Source organism: Saccopteryx leptura, chromosome 6 (assembly GCF_036850995.1).
Source record: "Saccopteryx leptura isolate mSacLep1 chromosome 6, mSacLep1_pri_phased_curated, whole genome shotgun sequence".
Taxonomy (NCBI): Eukaryota; Metazoa; Chordata; class Mammalia; order Chiroptera; family Emballonuridae; genus Saccopteryx; species Saccopteryx leptura.
In genome coordinates this window covers 34,519,987-34,538,192 of record NC_089508.1, presented here as the reverse complement: position 1 = coordinate 34,538,192, position 18,206 = coordinate 34,519,987, and the positions used below count along the sequence as shown (strand labels likewise).

Sequence of the window (18,206 nt, the reverse complement as noted above, 5' to 3'; positions counted from 1 at the left end):
ATAGCACTTTTAGTCAACAAACTGTCATTGATGTTGAAGTTACTTAAAAGACCTGTTGATTCTGTGTCTTAGGGCCATTGTGACCTCAAGCTGCAGCTAAAATCAGTCCAATGCAACAGAAGTTTCAAGAACAGCAGCACAAAAATGATGACAACTGAATGGAACAAGAAGACACATATTTTCCAGAAAACCTCTTCATTCTTAAAGTAGAAGTTTCCCTTCAAGATGACAAGTAGTTCAAACTCTCCAAGTTGTCACTTGCCCTCAAAAACAAGGTGAGTCTTTGACAGAAGATGCTAGCTGGCAGCTAACCAGGAGGAAAAAAGAGGGTCTCTATTAACCCAGACTAAAGGCAGATATTATGGTGTCTCTTCCTGCAGAAGTTCTAAAATAGAGTACAACTACTTGAAGGAATTGAATGAGGACTTAAAACTAAGAAAGCTGGAACTGCTAGAGATGCTAAAACCGCTTGAAGATAAGAACAATCTCTTATTCCAGAAGTTAATGTCCAATTTAGATGAAAAACAAAGAAGGTAATGGCTCCTTATTCAGCAGTTCCTAAAGGGAGAAAACCTGGAGAACCTTAATCCATAGGATTAGCAATGATTATTTACATTAAAAAAAGATTTAAACATTCTGCTGTAGTCACTAAAGAATTTGTAGCCACAAAATCAGAATGGCAAAGAACAGTTTTTTTTTTCTAAGAGAGAGAGAGAGAAAAGAGAGAAGGAGGGAAAGGGACAGACAGACAGGAAGGGAGAGATGAAAAGTATCAGCTCATAGTTGTGGCACTTTAGTTGTTCATTGATTGCTTTCTCATAGGTGCCTTCACTGGGGGGCTCCAGACAAGCCAGTGATCTTTAGACTCAAGCCAGCAACCCTAGGGTCATGTCTATGATCCCATGCTCAAGCTGGCGACCTTGCGCTCAAGCTGGTGAGCCCATACTCAAGCCGGATGAGCCCATGTTCAAGCCAGTGGCCTTGGGGTTTCTAACCTGGATTTGCATTGTCCCAGGCTGATGCTCTCTATCCACTGCTCCACTGCCTGGTCAGGCTCCTTTATTTTCTTTTAATAAAATTAAATAAGGCTCAGCCCTCATCTCATGGGATTACGTTGTTACTCTTCTTCCCCAGGGTATCTACCCAAGAAACACATAAGAGCCTTTAATACCTTTAGTTTATCATGGTCACACTGATTGCTCCTTATTCACATTTGTGAAATCACTTCAGGATAGATGACTCTGCTCTTCCCATGCCAAGTACTGAAATGGCTTTTCAAAGTCTAGGGTCTGGCTTCTCTAAGCATTCTAGGCAGCTGAGGTCTTAGTGGTTCACTAAGATATTCACTGTTCTTAGGATCTATCTCCTCTTAGTTTCCTTTCTAGTCTCAGGCAATCTCACCTTCATAGGTCTGCCTTCATTCTGAATCTATCCTTAACTATAAGCAGCTCAGATTTTTGGAGAACAAATGCCATGCAGAAAGTTGTGATCAAGCAAACCCCGAAACCCAGACTTGCCTCGGGCAGGAGAACACAAAGTCTTGCTTCTCTGCTTTAATTGGAGAGGAAAAAGTACAATGCATATAAACATTATTAAAGGATCTCTTCTCTCACAGTCGAAGACTTGCTATTGATTCAGATTTTATTAGAAACTTCTTGATGGCTTGATTCTCTGGGGGGCACTATAAAGATATAAGTGCTTTCCCCAACTAACTTAAATGTCTTTATGTGGAGATAGATGCAAGGTGGGGAGATTGACAAGACAGGGTAGGAAACAATTCTGGAATTTATCCTGAAGACAGCAGGTTCTCTAACCTCCTTCTTCACAGGAGCAAAAGTGCCCCTTTCTAGGCCAAAAGCCATACACCAAAACATTCTTCTGACAGGGTGGAGAGAGGTTTCACTGGCTGTTGAAGACCTAAGTTTTGAGCAGTATAGAGCACACAGCTAAGGTAAATGTCAATTAGGAATAGAGTCATCCTATAAAGACCTGCTATGTCAAGAAGGACTTCCATAATTCCCATGATTTCAGCCCCCATCTCATTTCCATGGTACTTTCTAACCAAATGCAAAACATTTGTATTACTCTTTAGGAAGTATTGTGTTTTATAATGTCTTTCTCCTCCTTCCAGTCTGCAGATCATGAGGCAGATCATGGCAGGTAAGGGGAGTGAAGATTCCTCAGTCGTGGAGCTCATTAGGGAAGCAGAGGAGATGAAGCAGAATCTGGTAAGAGGTTGATGGGCACTCCAAGGCATGGCCTCCTAAATAGGGATCAATGCCATTGCTGTCATCAGATGTGGAAGGAAAGAGAATGCTCACCTGTAGTGTTGATGCTCTAATACTTCTATTCCCTAATCTGGAAAGTCCAGGATTCCAGATCATTCAAAGGCAGTGAGAAAAAAAATGTTGAGAAGAACAAGGATGAGTAACCAGCAAAAATTCTATTTCTTTGACTTTTTAAAAAACTTTTCATCCAGCGGTTAATGAATAGAAGCATATTAATCCTTCACATTTCAGAAGGATTAGAAAATGCCCACCCAAATAAAAAATAGTTGCTCTGAGTCTTATAAGATTTTTTAAAAATCAGCAATGTAAAGGATCTTAAATACTAAAAATTAATGGTCTAAGCCGCAGACATTGCCACATGATCAGAACACCTTAAGTATTGTAAGTGTGAGGAACTCATTTCTATTGTTCTCGTACCCCAATTATGATAATTAAAGTTATTGAAATTTTTTATTACTTTTTTATTGTCATTATCATCATCAAACTTAACTCTGTGTTCCTGAATTTTGGGTTAGGCTCATTTATTGCTTTCCTCTGTGGTTGACTATGTCCCTGCACTCCTTCTCCTCTATTACTTAGTAATTTCTTCCAATTTCACTTTAATAATGGGACAAACACATGTTTCTGCTTGTTTGGTCCCCGCCCCCCAACAGGAAAGGAAAAACAAGATGCTTCGGAAGGAAATGGAGATGCTATGGAACAAGGTGTGCCTCTTGGGATCTCTTGAAAATATTGTCTTACAGACGTTAACACAGAAGAGTTCCCTTTCCTCTTGTCCCCCTCAGTTCTCTCATGTCCCTGTTTCCACTCATGCCTCATTCAGTTCATTCTTTGCAGAGTAGCCAAAGTGATATTTTTTAAACAATAAAATTACATTACTCTTCTTATGAAAACCCTTTACAGATGCTTTTTTTTTAAAAATGAGACTTTTTTCATTTTTAGAAAGGAGAGGAGCCTGACCTGTGGTGGCGCAGTGGATAAAGCGTCGACCTGGAAATGCTGAGGTCGCCGGTTCGAAACCCTGGGCTTGTCTGGTCAAGGCACATATGGGAGTTGATGCTTCCAGCTCCTCCCCCTTCTCTCTCTCTGTCTCTCTCTCTAAAAATTAATAAATAAATAAAAAAATTAAAAAAATTTAAAAAAAAAAAAAAGGAGAGGAAAAGAGAGAGAAGGGGGGAGGAGAAGAAAGCATCCAACTCCCATATGTGTCTTGACCGGGCAAACCAAGTGTTTCGAACCGGCAACCTCACCATTTCAGGTCGACACTTTATCCACTGTGCCACCACAGGTCAGGCTACAGATGCTTCTTATTGTGGCAAAAGCTGGCTCTTGTCTACTTCTCTAATCTTCTCTCATAGAAGTCTTCTCTCTCTGTCTTTCTTCCTCTCTCCTCTCTCTCTGCTTTGTTTTTTTTTTATTTTAATTCAGTGAGAGGAGGGGAGGCAGAGAGACAGACTGCCACATGCACCCCAATCAGGATCCACCTAGCAAGCCCACTAGGGGTGATGCTCTGCCCATCTGGGGCATTGCTCTGTAGCTCAGCAACCAAGCTCTTCTTAGCACCTGAGGCAGAGGTCATGGAGCCATCCTCAGCATCCAGGGCCAAATCACTCTAATCAAGCCATGGCTGCAGGAGGCGAAGAGCGAGAGAGAAGAGAGAGGGGGAGGGGTGAAGCAGATGTGGGCTTCTCCTCTGTGCCCTGACTGGGAATTGAACCCAGGATATCCATACACCAGGCCGATGCTCTACCACTGAGCCAACCAGCCAAAGCTAAAATCATTTTTTTAAAAAGAAGTAATTTCCTCCCATACTGGCCTCCATGTGATTTCTCAAACATGCCAAGACTTTTTCCATCTCAAGGCTTTTGCTCTTGCTTTATCCCTGACCTGTAATGGTATTTTCTTATGGTTGGCTCATTCTCATCCTTCAGGTGTCTTTTTAAATGTCACCTCCTTAGGGAGGCCCTCCTTGTTCACTCTATCTAAAACAGGGCAATCCCCCCTACTTCCTACTATACAACCCTATTTGTGTCCTCCATAACTTTTTGTACTCTCCCTGCCCCCCTGTGGATACAAGCTCCTTCAGTATTTCGATTGCTTTGTTCATCTCTGAATCCCTAGCACACAGCACAATGCTTGGAACCTGGTAGACAATCAATAACTGTAAATTGAACGAATGAATACCTAATTCTAATTCCCATATAATTTTGCAACAATAATAGCCTGTCTGTGAAACCAGGCAGGGATAGAAATTTCTTAGTGGACAAAAGCCCTCAGTATCCGAGTGCTTTTTCATAGACTATGAGACTGAGTCTTATGATAAAAACACGTGTGTCATGTAATTTCTGACTGCTTCCTTTCACCTCACCTTTCCATAAACAATCAGGCTACCATCAAGCCTTGCATTCTTATGCTAAGATCTGCTCCTAGTTCTCAGTGGCAGCTACAAATCAGTTCTATGAATCAACATAAGTTTTAGTACCTGAGTCCTTGAGTCCTTGTGACAGGAAATGTGCCAGCACAATTCCTCTATCAAAATCCAGCTTTTTCTAGAGCTCTCAAAAGACTTTTTAGAAGGGACGTCTGTATGACTTAGCTTGTGATTGACTTTCTTTACCCATATTTTTTAGATAGTGAGAAATGGAGAGAGAACAGCATGCCTAATGGTTAAAAATACAGGCTTCAGTCTGAGAAAGCTGGTTCAAATTCTAATTCTGTACTTTCCTGTATGACCCCAAATGACTTCCAGGCGTCCCCAAACTATGGCCGCACAGGCCGCATGTGGCCCCCTGAGGCCATTTATCCACCCCCACCGCACTTCTGCACTTCCTGAAGGGGCACCTCTTTCATTGGTGGTCAGTGAGAGGAGCACTGTATGTGGCAGCCCTCCAACTGTCTGAGGGACAGTGAACTGGCTCCCTGTATAAAAAGTTTGGGACCCCGATAGACTCTCCAAATCTGTTTTCTCCTCTGTATATTGAAAGGAAAAATAGTCCTGTGAGGATTAAATAAGAATGTTTTCGATGTAGTAGAGCATTGTAAGTGGAAATTATAATTTGTTTATAATAATGATTAGCATATAGGGGTTCTTTTAATAGTTATTATTATTATAAGGTATACTCAAGGGACCAAATAGAAGGGCCTGTTCCATTTTGAGCCCCCTTGCTAGTTCATTTTTCATGTTGGGCCCTGAGAGGTTGCTGACGGGCAGGAGCCATAAGCCTTGACCCATTTTGGCTTTCTACTTCTTTTACTAACTATGGCTAATTTAAAACTCTGCCAAAATGTCTCTCTATAGACATTCAACACAGAAGAACTCAGTGATCAACAAAAAGCACCACAGATAAAAAGCAAAGCAAACTCGCAGGATGGAAAGGCAAGTAGAATTTATGGTACTTAGAATTTAAAAATTGTTGATGCTACACAACTGAAAATGGCCTGTTGACAATCAGGGCTACTGTAGGTAAGCAGATAGGTAGGATCTGGGCCTTTAGGATATACTGGATTAACTGTCTGCTGAGACACTGCACTTCTTTCCTGACCTCCTAGTCATTTAGCTCTCTTCTTCCATACCAGCTTCCCCAAACCACCTCATTGCCTCAGAAGACCATGAATGAATGGGAGACATCATATGCAGAGAAAGTGAAGGAGATCAGAAAGGTAGTACAAACTTTCTGAATGGCACTGGCTTTTAGAGCTGATAGATTAGGTATCTTTAATGTAGTAGTAATATGCCTATACTCTAGTGTACTCCTGAGCTGATGCAAAAATTTATAGGAGATCTGACTCCCTTGTGATATATTTGAGTCAGAGTGACACTGCAAGTTTCCCGGAAATCATGTTGGCCAGGGCAAAGTGGGAGAAGCTGTGCCAACAATGACAACTTCGCAATAGCTATGTGACATCAAAACACTTGTTAATTTGTTTTTGAACATTTATTTAGAGGCATTATGTTGTATCTAATCTCTCAGCCAATTCATTCATAGAAAATGATACTATTTATTTAGATTTTAACTTTTGGAGAGTGGACTGTACAGGTGAGGCCAAGTAAAAGGACTGTCCAGTTGAAACCGATTTATTAGTGAATCTATGATACCATAATGTTGCTACATAGCTTTGTGGTATATTGAAAGAACTGATTTCTGATCTCAATCTACTTTGTCACCCAGAGGCTCTTTCTTCCACCAGGAAAAGCAACAGAGGAAAATAGAATGGGTCAGGTATCAGGAGCAAGCCAACAACCTTCAGGTATTAATGTCTTCCCAGGGTAGACTTAGGGTACAGTTTCATTCATCCAGTATAACAGCTTTTAGTTTCATAATGCTAACCCTGATCTTCACCTCAATTACTAATTGTTCTGCTAAAGCAATGTTTCACGGGGAGACGGCTGGAAAGAACTGTCTCCAGCTTCACCTTGGGTAACTTGGGCTACATAGCACTCTTTTCCTATGGTCTTGACTTTGTTCTATTTGAAATGAGAAAGAAAATCACATATGCTTTCTCCCCAACTTTTAAAAACTAAGCATAATGAGATCATTTTAAACTTCTGAGCAAATAAGGATTCAAGTTACAGGGGTTTTAGAGAGGTCAACAGTATATGTGTAGTTTTGAAAAATGTTCTCTTGTAGAATGACCTTAATGGAAAAGTGATTGAGATCAGAATTGAAGCCCTAAAGAACTACCAGAAGGCCAGTGACCTGATATTATCACTATACTTACAGCGGAATTTTGAGCCAAAGCAAGCATTTTTTAAATCTCCCTGGGTTCCAAGAAGGTAGGTGGAGTTCCACAGGTACACAGTTTAAGGTTTTATTTTTGTTTTTAATTTTTTAAAATATATTTTAATTTATTGTGTTTACATAGATTCTAGTGTTGCCCTGAATGCATCCCCCTCCCCCGTATTTCCCTCAACATCTCCCTTGCCCCCCTCCCCATAGCGCCCTCCCTCCTTCCCTTCAGCTTTATCCCATCCTATCATCCCCTTTCCCTCTGTTTTTTTTTCCTCTGGTCCCTTTGATCTTTCCTCCGTTCCTCAGTTCACATTGTTCATTGGCTTCCTAAGGTTTTGTTTTATTTTACATTAAAGATCCCATTACATGTAAAGTGATCAACACATGTCTCCCACATGGTGTTAACAGTGTTACATATTAGCTCTCATAACAAGGTAAGAATTCCTCTGGAGGAAATGAAATTTTCTGTTGTAAAAACTGATATATTATGTACTTGGCATATGTAATTGATACATAGTTGGCACTTGATAAACTATTAGTTTCCTCTCCACCCTCTCCCTTCTCCACAGAATTAAAGGATTTCATGAATCTTGTTGGAATAGGCTCTGCTACTTCAGAACTGAAGGCCAAGGAGATAGACATCTGACAATGGTTGTCAGTTTCACCAATCTAGATATTCCTTTGAAAATTTCAGCATTTCCCTCCAAAGAATTTATGGCATCATTAGAGGAAATCATAGTTTACCATAAAAAGAGAGAAAGAGAGAGAGAGAATAAAGAAATGGTTTCTGAGGGGCAGGAGAAAAGAGTTCTTAAATTTTTAGGGATCTGCCTGACCTGTGGTGGCACAGTGGATAAAGCATCAACCTGGAACACTGAGGTCACCAGTTTGAAACCCTGGACTTGTCTGATCATACGGGAGTTGATGCTTCCTGCCCCTCCCTCCTCTCTCTCTCTCTCTCCTCTCTAAAATGAATAAAATCTTTAAAAAAATTTCCAGTGATCTATGAATCTGCACTCTGTATTTTAAAAAAGAGACAGAGAATGAGAAATCATGACGTTTTATCAGTATCAGTAATGTGTATCTCTATTTCTTCACAATCCTATTCCATAAGGGCTTGAACAGTTTACAAAATCATAAACAGCACACAGGATTAAATAGACAAATCAAGGCAAAGGGAAAATAATTTGAAGCCAGGTAAATATATGAAAATACATAATAGAAGTAGTACTATGTAGCTGGTAAAGGCAGGCTTCAAACTTGATTCTGAATTCTCAGAAAAAGAGACACGAATTTATGTTGCCCACAAAATAACAATCACCAATTGCTCAGGGGAACCATAGCTTTTATTGGTACTGAGATCAGAGAGTAATTTCTTTCCAAGTCCTTATCATGGGGACAGGACACTCTATGTGTATTAATTATAGTAGCTAGTGTTCTCAATAATATTTATAAAATGAATTCAGAATCTAAATTTCCTAGGCTGTTTCTTATCTATTTCTTGGCACAATCTGATAATAAATTATTAATTTGAATTAAAAAAATATTGAATTAGCTCAAGATGATTTGGTCCAGGTATATAGCACACTGTTGGCCTGACTTGATCCATAAATAAAATTTATAAAATTTAGAAAATCTAGAAGACTGGATGGATACCTATACCTATTAAAAAAAAGTTCATGTTTTTCTCTTGGTGTTTTGATAAGACTTGGATGTAGAAAGCTTGATAAGAACTTGGAGTGCAATCATAAGTAGTATAAAGTCATTGAGATATGAATGAAAATGATAGAGGAAAAGGTTACAAGAAGGATATTTCATTTAAAATTAGCTGAAGGTCATCTTGAGGGGATCCATAGAGTAAAGAGCCAAAGTTCTCTTAGTTCCAGATTCAAATCAAGCCAAATTTAGTAAAAATGAAAGATTCCATTCAACTTGATCACCTGAGTTTTTCTTTTTTGCTTGTTTGAAGAACTTTGGGTCTTTGAGCTTGAGCTAGGACAGCCCACGGATCAACACCCTCTTTTCTCTTCTCTTATGCTTCTAGAGAACTAAGTGAAAGGGCACCAAACTGTTTAGTTACTATAAATGGCTGTAGCCACAGACATCAGCGACCCATTGCTCCTGTGTTTTACTAACTGTGCATTCACTGAGCATGGATTATAGGCCAGTTTCATTTTCTTTCTTTTTTTTTTTTTCATTTTTCCAAAGCTGGAAACAGGGAGGCAGTCAGACAGACTCCCGCATGCGCCCGACCGGGATCCACCCAGCATGCCCACCAGGGGGCGATGCTCTGCCCCCTCTGGGGCGTCGCTCTGTTGCATCCAGAGCCATTCTAGCGCCTGAGGCAGAGGCCACAGAGCCATCCTCAGTGCCCTCAGCTGCAGGAGGGGAAGAGAGAGACAGAGAGGAAGGAGAGGGGGAGGGGTGGAGAAGCAGATGGGCGCTTCTCCTGTGTGCCCTGGCCGGGAATCGAACCTGGGACTCCTGCACGCCAGGCCGACGCTCTACCACTGAGCCAACCAGCCAGGGCCCAGTTTCATTTTCTTTTTTTTTTTTTTTAAAGATTTTATTTATTCATTATAGAAAGGGGGGAGAGAGAGAGAGAGAAGGGGGAGGAGCAGGAAGCATCGACTCCCATATGTGCCTTGACCAGGCAAGCCCAGGGTTTCGAACCGGCAACCTCAGCGTTTCCAGGTTGACGCTTTATCCACTGCGCCACCACAGGTCAGGCCAGTTTCATTTTCTAATACACAAATATATAAAATCTTTAGGTTTGTTTGAGCCCAAGTGGATCTGAAATCTGTCTTAGAGTTTAGTTATATTGACCTATTTATAACCTAGTATTTGATTATTGAAAAGTAAACAAAAGAAACATTTTCTCTAAGAGAGATTTTTAAAGTAATTATGTTAAGATTATTACCCACAGTGATATAATAGGAAGGTGGTTTGGTGGTGCTCACTGTTTCCCAACTTCAGTGTCCCCTGGACTATTGTTTTCTCAGTATTTTCTGTTGAGATTACCTCCTTTAATTTCTTAAATGCATTATTTGAAAATAAAATTTATATTATTGTTTTAAATGAAATTCTACTGGAGTTACTTATAATGGGAACTAAACTTAATAAGTATAGAGAAAACAAAATTTTAATATACTAACAAGATGTTGAAGCCCGAGGTGTTTTATATTTATTAGAAAATGAAATTAACAAGATGTAGAAAGTTTTAAAGAAATCCAGCAACAAATTGAAACTTTCTCCTTGATACCATCAAGTTAGAGAGAATTGAAAAGGGAATAATTTTCCCACTGTGCTGTAGAGTATTTAATGTGTCTAGTAGCTTCTAGATTTATCTCAGTTGCCACCTAAAATCATCTCACCATTAAATCTTAGGTAGTAGTTTAATGTAAAAAGCATTAGGTGTAGAATCATATCTGACTGAAGGCCTTACTCTGAGGCTAAATAACTTGGGCAAGACACTTAGTTTCAGTTTTTTATTTATCTAAAACAACCATAAAATATTGCAGAGCATGTTAAAAACATATGGTTTCGTTTAATCTTCACAATGACTCTGTGGGGCAGTTATTATAGAACAAGAAACAACATCAGAGAAGTCAGACTTCTGACTCCATATCTGAAATCTCCTAGAATATGCTATAAAATGGCAGTATTAAAATATGTGATTTCCAATGACTCTTCCATTTCTATAGACTATGACTTGAATTCAAAATTATCACTTGTTTAATGTATAATCTTACAAAGAATCATACTCCCTAAGATTAATTTGTTCAGTAATAAACTGGTTCCCTAAGATTGACAGATTTGTAATTCTGCGTTTATCCCAGTAGGTGGCACCAATCACATCCAGGCTCCTAGTCCATAAATCGTGGTAATTCAGGAAACGCTGTGGGAGAGAGATTGGCCTTGTATTAATTACCCTTAGGACAAAATGTGCTATATTAAAAAGGAAAAAAAAAAGTGTTACATTTACATATAAAATAAAAATAGAAGAAAAAAACTATTTGTTTTCTGCCAGGCTCTGTGGCATTAAACTTGGTATTTGGCTTCACAATCCTTACCTATTATTCTACTCCTTCCAATCCAAAAATGTCACTGTCCACTTCTTCCACAATCCCAATCCCTATCTAACAGTTTCTTTCTACCATTGATAAATCAGGCAACTGGGGCACTGAGTTAAAACATCAGTTAGACAATGGCATAAGGTACAGGGATTTTTTTTTTTCTTTTTTTGAAGGCTAAGTACTTAAGAATGTTCCTGGATAATGTTTCTTTTCCTCTACTTTCAAAAGAATTGAATTTCACAAATCTGCCTTAAGGAAAGGGTGGAGTGTAATTTTGGACACACTTCTTAGAAAATCAGGATACAGTCCCTTCTGTTCAAGGCATTTCCAAGTAGAGGGAAGGTATTTCCCTCTGCTCTTGGCCAAGAATTCCTCCTCCCACATCAACTGTCCTGTGTGCTGGTGGGCCATGACACAGTGGTATGACCTATTTGGTTGGCAAGATACAATCCTGTGTTAATATTACTGACTCTGTTACACTTCAGTCACTTCTTGCAAATTCCCATGAGGCCCAGTTTGTAGTATAACCCTTGTCAGTCTTATCTGTTTAGCATACTGCATCACCTAGCCTTACAGAAGAGAAACCATTTTATGTGTAGGGTAAAGTCCAGAGACGGGTCACATTTGAAGAAATTTACTTCCCCACCAGTGCAAAATTACAAACTGACCCTGGCTCTATGGCAGCCCTTCCCTGGCTTCAAGTACAGTTGACAGCGCAGATATGAAGCAATCTTGAAATTCAGCTAAATTTTCCATCATGCCTACTGGTGTTTAAAAAGATTTCTCTTTAGTAATAGTAGAAGTGGTGATAAGACATTTGATTTTGACAGCCTTGCTTTTCTCTCCTTCACCCCTCCCTAAACACTTAGCATTTCCTTGAGCTCTTTTGAGAAGCTGAAGGTTGAATGTGAATACTTTGCTACATTTATAAATTCTGATGAAAGTCCAGTGAGGTGGGAAATGAATACTCTTGAGATGTTATTTATTCTGTAACTCCCTGTTCTGACCGCAATTCATTCTTCCTGGCTTTAACCTTTACTTCACTTTAGTATTACTCCTCTTGATAACTGAAATTCACTCCAGCAGGTACTGCTGAAAGGAAAATAGTAGTGTTAAGTTAAAATGTTGAAAGGCATGGGCGGAAACCTACAGCTAGCTCAAATCTGGGTCCTTGATAAATAGTACTGCTTGCAAACACAGGCTTTTTAAGCTTTGAGGCAACTTGATGTCAAGGTTAGGTTTATGGTATTAGTAGGTTATGAAGTTAATTTCTAACTAGATCATCCTTTCACTTTATATAAAACCCTGCAGAAGTTCAGGAGGAGAATAAAAGGCTTCTTTCCAAAATATAAATGTTAAAGGTTTTTTTAAAAAGTAAACTGTATCTTTATTAATATTATGTTTAATTTCAATGAGTGACAATAGATTCCAATTTTTTTTTCTTGCATCACACACTCAGGAGAGCAGCAGGATTTCTAGGATAGGGTTGTCATATTTAGCAAATAAGAAGAGGATGCCTTCTGGGGTTTAAAGAAGTTTACCTTGAATAATAATAGAAGTGGTGATAAGACATTTGACTTAACTGGATGCCCAGTTAAAATTGAATTTCAGGTAAACAATACCTTTTTAGTATAAATAAGTCCCAAATATTGTATGGGACACACTTACTCTGACTCTGTTACACAAATAATTAAAAATTATTTGTTTATTGAAACCCAAATTCAACTGGGCATCCTATGTTAGTCTGGCAACACTAACCTAGGACAGATTCACCACAGAGCCTATTTAGCACCCTACAATTCTCCCTCTTTTTTCTCACCTTTTTATTGCCTCCTTGTCCCATTCTCTCAGCCTCTCTTTCTCTCTACTGCTTCTCTCCCTTCCCTACCCCCACCTTAATCTTTGGTTTGTTCTTCACTATCCACAGTTAGCCATTTGTGTGTGTGTGTGTGTGTATGTGTGTGTAATACATATCTGCGGTATCTGAGGTATAAACATATGTATATGAATTACCATCACATTTCTTCATTTAAAAGCTGTTTTAGAAGTACATTTTGTAGCCTCTCAAATTATTTTTATTTGCATGTAGTAGGCAATGATTTTTTTTTTCGTGTGGGACATGAGCTCTTAGCAACAACAAAGTTTGTCACTCCAGCTTTAAAAATACAGTTTGAGAAATTGATTTTATAAAACAGCAATTAGAAAATTCACAATACTAATATTAGAGTCAGTCCTATAGTCATACAATGACCGTTAAAAGAGCCTTGCAAATCAAATTAAAACTAGTTATTTTATTTTTTTTCTCAAAGGAAAAACATTTCTCGTTTTCCTAATCTCATTTCCCTTCAGGTACTGTGGGCACTACAACTATGGCAGAGCAACGAAGGGCAAAAATGAACCTAATGTGGTGAGAACTATGTTCATTTCCAAAAATCACTTTTAAGTCTTGAAAAGTTGTAGATTTTTGGAATGCATTTGTTAATGTGCATTCTAATTTAATTTCTTTCCCCTCCCCTCCCCTTCCCTCCATCCCTCCCTCCCTCCCTTCCTTCCTTCCTTTCCTCCTTCCCTCCTTCCCTCCCTCTGTCTCTCTCTCTCTCTTTCTCTTTTCTTTCTGGTTTAGAGACTCCTGGGATCAAAGACCTACCCAGAACAACAAGGAACTAAAGGAAGTCAGTATGATGATGCAGGAAGGAGGCTCTTTTTTCTGAGGTCACTGCCAGATGAATCTCTGAAGGATTAAAAGGCTTTCACTCCACTTGCTTGGACAGATAGGCACAGCCCTTTGTGTTCATTAAAATCTCTCAAACTTTTGTTTTAGTGCTGATTCTCCTCTCATTCCCCACCAAACTGGGTGGAAATACCAGTAATATGCTTGGACTTAAGCATGTTAGGAGTTTAGTCCTTTAGAGATTGTTGATAGCTTTTGATTCTGAAATGACTAGATCCAATCACGCTGCATATTGTTAAGTCCATAAAAAGCAGCTCCTCTCCACCTCTGAAATGTTTAATTCTGGGCAGACTCACCATGGGCATTGAATAAAAGTAGGTACAAAATAAAAATTATATTCCATAGACTCCTTTTATTCTTTCATCAACCACATAAAACTGCCCAGTTGATTCTGCCCCCTAATTATGTATTCCTTGAGTATCTTCTAGTACCACTGTTTTAGTTCAGGCCCTATTTCCTGCCTGAATTACCACAGCCTTTTAATTGGTTTCCCTGCTTCCAGTCCTTCTAATCTATCTTCTATAGCACCACTGAAACTACCTTTTCTAAAATAGAAATGAGATCATGTCACTTCCCTACGAGTTTCCCCTTTAGTGTAAAGTCCAAACTCATTCAGACCATATAATAATTATCTGCCTCCTGCCTACATCCCCAGGCTCATCGTTCACCATACCCCTCTTCCCTCGTATGTTCTACATTGAGATCTGCAGAACTATTTGCAGTTCCCCTAATGCACTGTATTATTATCTCCATGCCTTCACACAAACCTGTTCCTCAGCCTGAAAGAGTCTTCTTTCCTTGTCTGTCCGAACAATGTCTATTTGTATTAAGGGCTGAATTTGGTGCCCATCTTTTATTCCAGTAATTCTCAACCCAAGTTGTATACAGAATCTCTTTGGGAGCTTTTAAAAATACCAATTCATTGGGGCCCTCTCCAGATCATTTAGATCATAATCTCTGACGGACAGGGCAAGAGCATCTGTATTTTTTAAAACCTCCTGGGAAATTCTTAAGTGCAGCCAGGTTAGAGAATCACTGTTCAAGGTTCTCTGACCTCTGTCATAGCACTTCATGAACCATATTGCAATTATCTGTTTACCCAGTTATCTCCTTCACCAAAAATGTTAAGCTTTTTGAAGCCCAAAACGATATTTTGTTCATCTTTTCATTTTGATCACCTAACAGTGTCTGAGATTTGCTAGAGGCTCAGATATTGTAGAAGGCCACAGAAAGTTAACTGCAAAGACCCAGGTCCCTTGACACCTGTCTTGCATCAATATGGTACTATTGGATCATATGGTAGTCCCTGAGATCTTCAGGTCTTGTCTTTCTTCTGCTTAGGTATCATTAAATTTCTATCTCATCTCAATACAAGGAAAGCTGATTTGTGACAAAACACTTCATCTCCTGTAGGAATCCTTTAAAATTCCAGTAATGGGCAAAGTAAGCCAATAAGATTTTGGGGGAAAATCTTATTTCTCCTAAAGTCAATTTAAAATTTTAAAGGTATATTTTAAATTACATTTTTAAAATGTATTTTTGGGCTAGAAAAAGTTTACACCAAAATCACAGAATTTGGACTTTAGAAGGGGCTTTAAGTAAGCATATAATTTCTTCATTTCACAAAAGACGAAAACTGGAGTTAGATTATGTTGAAAGGCTATCCAAAGTTCCAGTTAACTGGGGCTGTTAACAATTAAGCTGATTACCAAAGCTCATTCCACTCTAACTCATATTTTGCTTCCCTTGACCACAAAAATTAACAGGCTCTGCAGTCCTGAGATAGTTTCATGTTGTACCAACTGAGTTAGCTGAGTGTGCAATCTGCATTCGGTTTTAAGAAAGTCAGCAGTCTTGAGATCTTCCAAATCAGTTAGATGATAAGAACACAAATCAGGAATATAAAATCTCACTGTACCATTACCTTGAACAAATCATTTAACCTTAGGGCCTTGGATTCCCCATCTAAAAATCGATTAAAAGAGCACATTTTGAATGTCTTAAAATTGTATGTTGTTGCCTGATCTGTGGTGGCGCAGTGGGATAAAGCATAGATTTGGAACACTGAGGTTGCCGGTTCGAAACTCCAGGCTTGCCTGGTCAAGGCACATATGGGAGTTGATGCTTCCTGCTCCTCCTTCTTTCCCTCTCTCTCCTCTCTGAAAATTGAATAAAGTCTTTAAAATAAATTAATAAAAATTAAAAATTAAAAAAGTTAAAAAAATTGTATGTTGTTGTTGCTGTTTTACCCCTTTAATGGGTGTAGATGAATATCTGACCTTTCCCCCTTACTTTTTGAACTATATTGCAATTATTTGTTATTATTATTCATTAACTAAGGCATAAAATAAGCTAGTCTACTTGCTAGCAGAGACTTCTTGAAAAATGAATCATTTACCATCTTCAAAATGTTGAAATAATAAGATAATGTTATCAGTCAGGATTATCACTTTTCTTCTAATGCTCTAAATCTTTCAATTTCTTAAAAACACAAAGCTGAAATATTGTAGCTTTTAATTCTAGTTTGTTTTTAAGATTTTACTTTGGACTCTTGACTTTCATTATACGATAGCGCAAAGTTATCAGTTGGGTCGGCTGGCTACTCATGGGTGTCTGCATTTTGATAAAACCGGTTTACTGATCTCAGGTTTGTGTGTACAAATTAGTTTGGTTTACTTACCCAACAGATCAAAGACTCATTCAAGCTACTCAAATTCCTAAGAGATTCACTGACAAATGAAATATTACTTTAAATTACAGAGAGGGCTATCCCTTCCAATGTAGTTAGAATATATCTATGGTTAGGGCATCTTCTATCTCTGAATCAAATTATCAGGGAAACTGAATTAGAAGTAGAAAATATTTGTAGAATTGAAACACCATTATTATAGTTTAATTTATTCTCATAATATTCCAATTTTGTTTTTCTGAGAATAAAACTCCCACTATCCCTGACTGTATTTGGGGAGATACTTTTCAAGTTCAAATGAGGATAAACTCTGTCCCATCAGCAATACATTTACAAACCAGAATGTTGGGTAGTTTTATTTTTGTGGTTTATCTCATTTATTTTACCTTGACTTTCTAGCTATTTACAAAATATTTGCTTACATTTCACCTTTTTGCAATGACCTCAAGGTGATCAATAATGTTTGTCAAACACTTCTTTCCTAAATGAAATAAAGCCAACAATAGCTTGATACTTTCAGTTTTAGTCTTGAATTTCAGGCATCAAAAAGGACATGACAGTATGCAATATTATGCCTTATACTTTTAGATTGAGGCAGAAAATACAGCTTTAGTATTGTCTGAGTGAACTCTGGCCACCTTAAGTGGCATCTGTTTTTACAAGCAGAGGCTTCTGCAATCTGTTACAAGCTAGGGCAAATTTCTAACAGCCCCTCTGGCCCCTTAGAAGGTACTTGCATTGCTAGCAGGTCCAAGTCCCCATTGCTTCATATGTTCTGGATTTAGTAATCAAATATTAGGAAATAGGAGGAGAACAAGGTCCTGCGTTTGAAAGGGATACTTGCTCTGCAACCAATCAAATACCACAGGAGCTATAAAAGCTGACAAATATAAAATGTAACTATTACAAATTAAATGAGATTTTTCAGAACAACTGCTTCCTTGGCAAATTCATTATGCTTCCTAACATTTCAAACTTTTAAAGTTCATTTCAAGCTAAAATACTGTGTAAACATTCCTATAAACCATATTTCCTTCAATTATTAGTCAACTTGCGAGAAAATATTTAGGTGAACAAATTAATTTTCTCTTTATAAACTGCTTTTATAGAGACAAAAATATTTTTTTCTAGGATAGCTAGGCTTTATACTGCTTGATGAGCTAGAAATTAAGTAATAGTAATCTAAGGAAAGCCTGACACTTTTGATTTTTTTTTAAAAAGTTCATATAACTTTCATTCATGTCAGTTAAGTCTGGGACTATCTTTTCTTGACTTGTGTCTACTGAACACTAAGAACTGCAGGCCTTGTAAACAGAGCCCTTTTGAGAAATCAAATGGCTTCTGGGCACTTAATGTTACTTTTCCATAGCAAATCTCACCTTCCTTTTCTTATCTAAAAATTCTTTCCGTCTCTAGCAAATTCTGTCCTCCTTCCTTATAATCCATCCTTTCTTCGGATTTAGGGGGGAGAAATACCACTGCTTTCTTTAGAAATCAAATTATATTTCTTGTTCCTGGTTTTCTTCCTTTATGAGATAAGCAGCCATATAAATAAGTAGTGACCTTGTACATTTGTAAATTGTCAGAACACATATGGAAGAGTTTCTCCATCTTGTGAATATTAACATGAAATGATGCAGATGGTATTAAAGGTATAAATTAGAGCCCTCAGAAAAGAACAAAATCTGTATT

The 18,206-nt window shown here is 38.3% G+C and overlaps 1 protein-coding gene across 1 annotated transcript; it reads left to right on the top strand.

The window, feature by feature from the left end:
* Positions 1–225: 225 nt before the first annotated feature.
* CCDC196 (coiled-coil domain containing 196) lies at positions 226–14,134 on the top strand. The gene is given in 12 exon segments (XM_066388099.1): positions 226–275; positions 381–533; positions 2,132–2,228; positions 2,942–2,992; positions 5,587–5,664; positions 5,865–5,948; positions 6,477–6,536; positions 6,917–7,051; positions 8,882–8,888; positions 13,444–13,464; positions 13,467–13,501; positions 13,718–14,134. Coding segments are annotated over 12 exon segments (891 nt in total). The 3' UTR covers positions 13,838–14,134.
* The last annotated feature ends 4,072 nt before the right edge of the window (positions 14,135–18,206 follow it).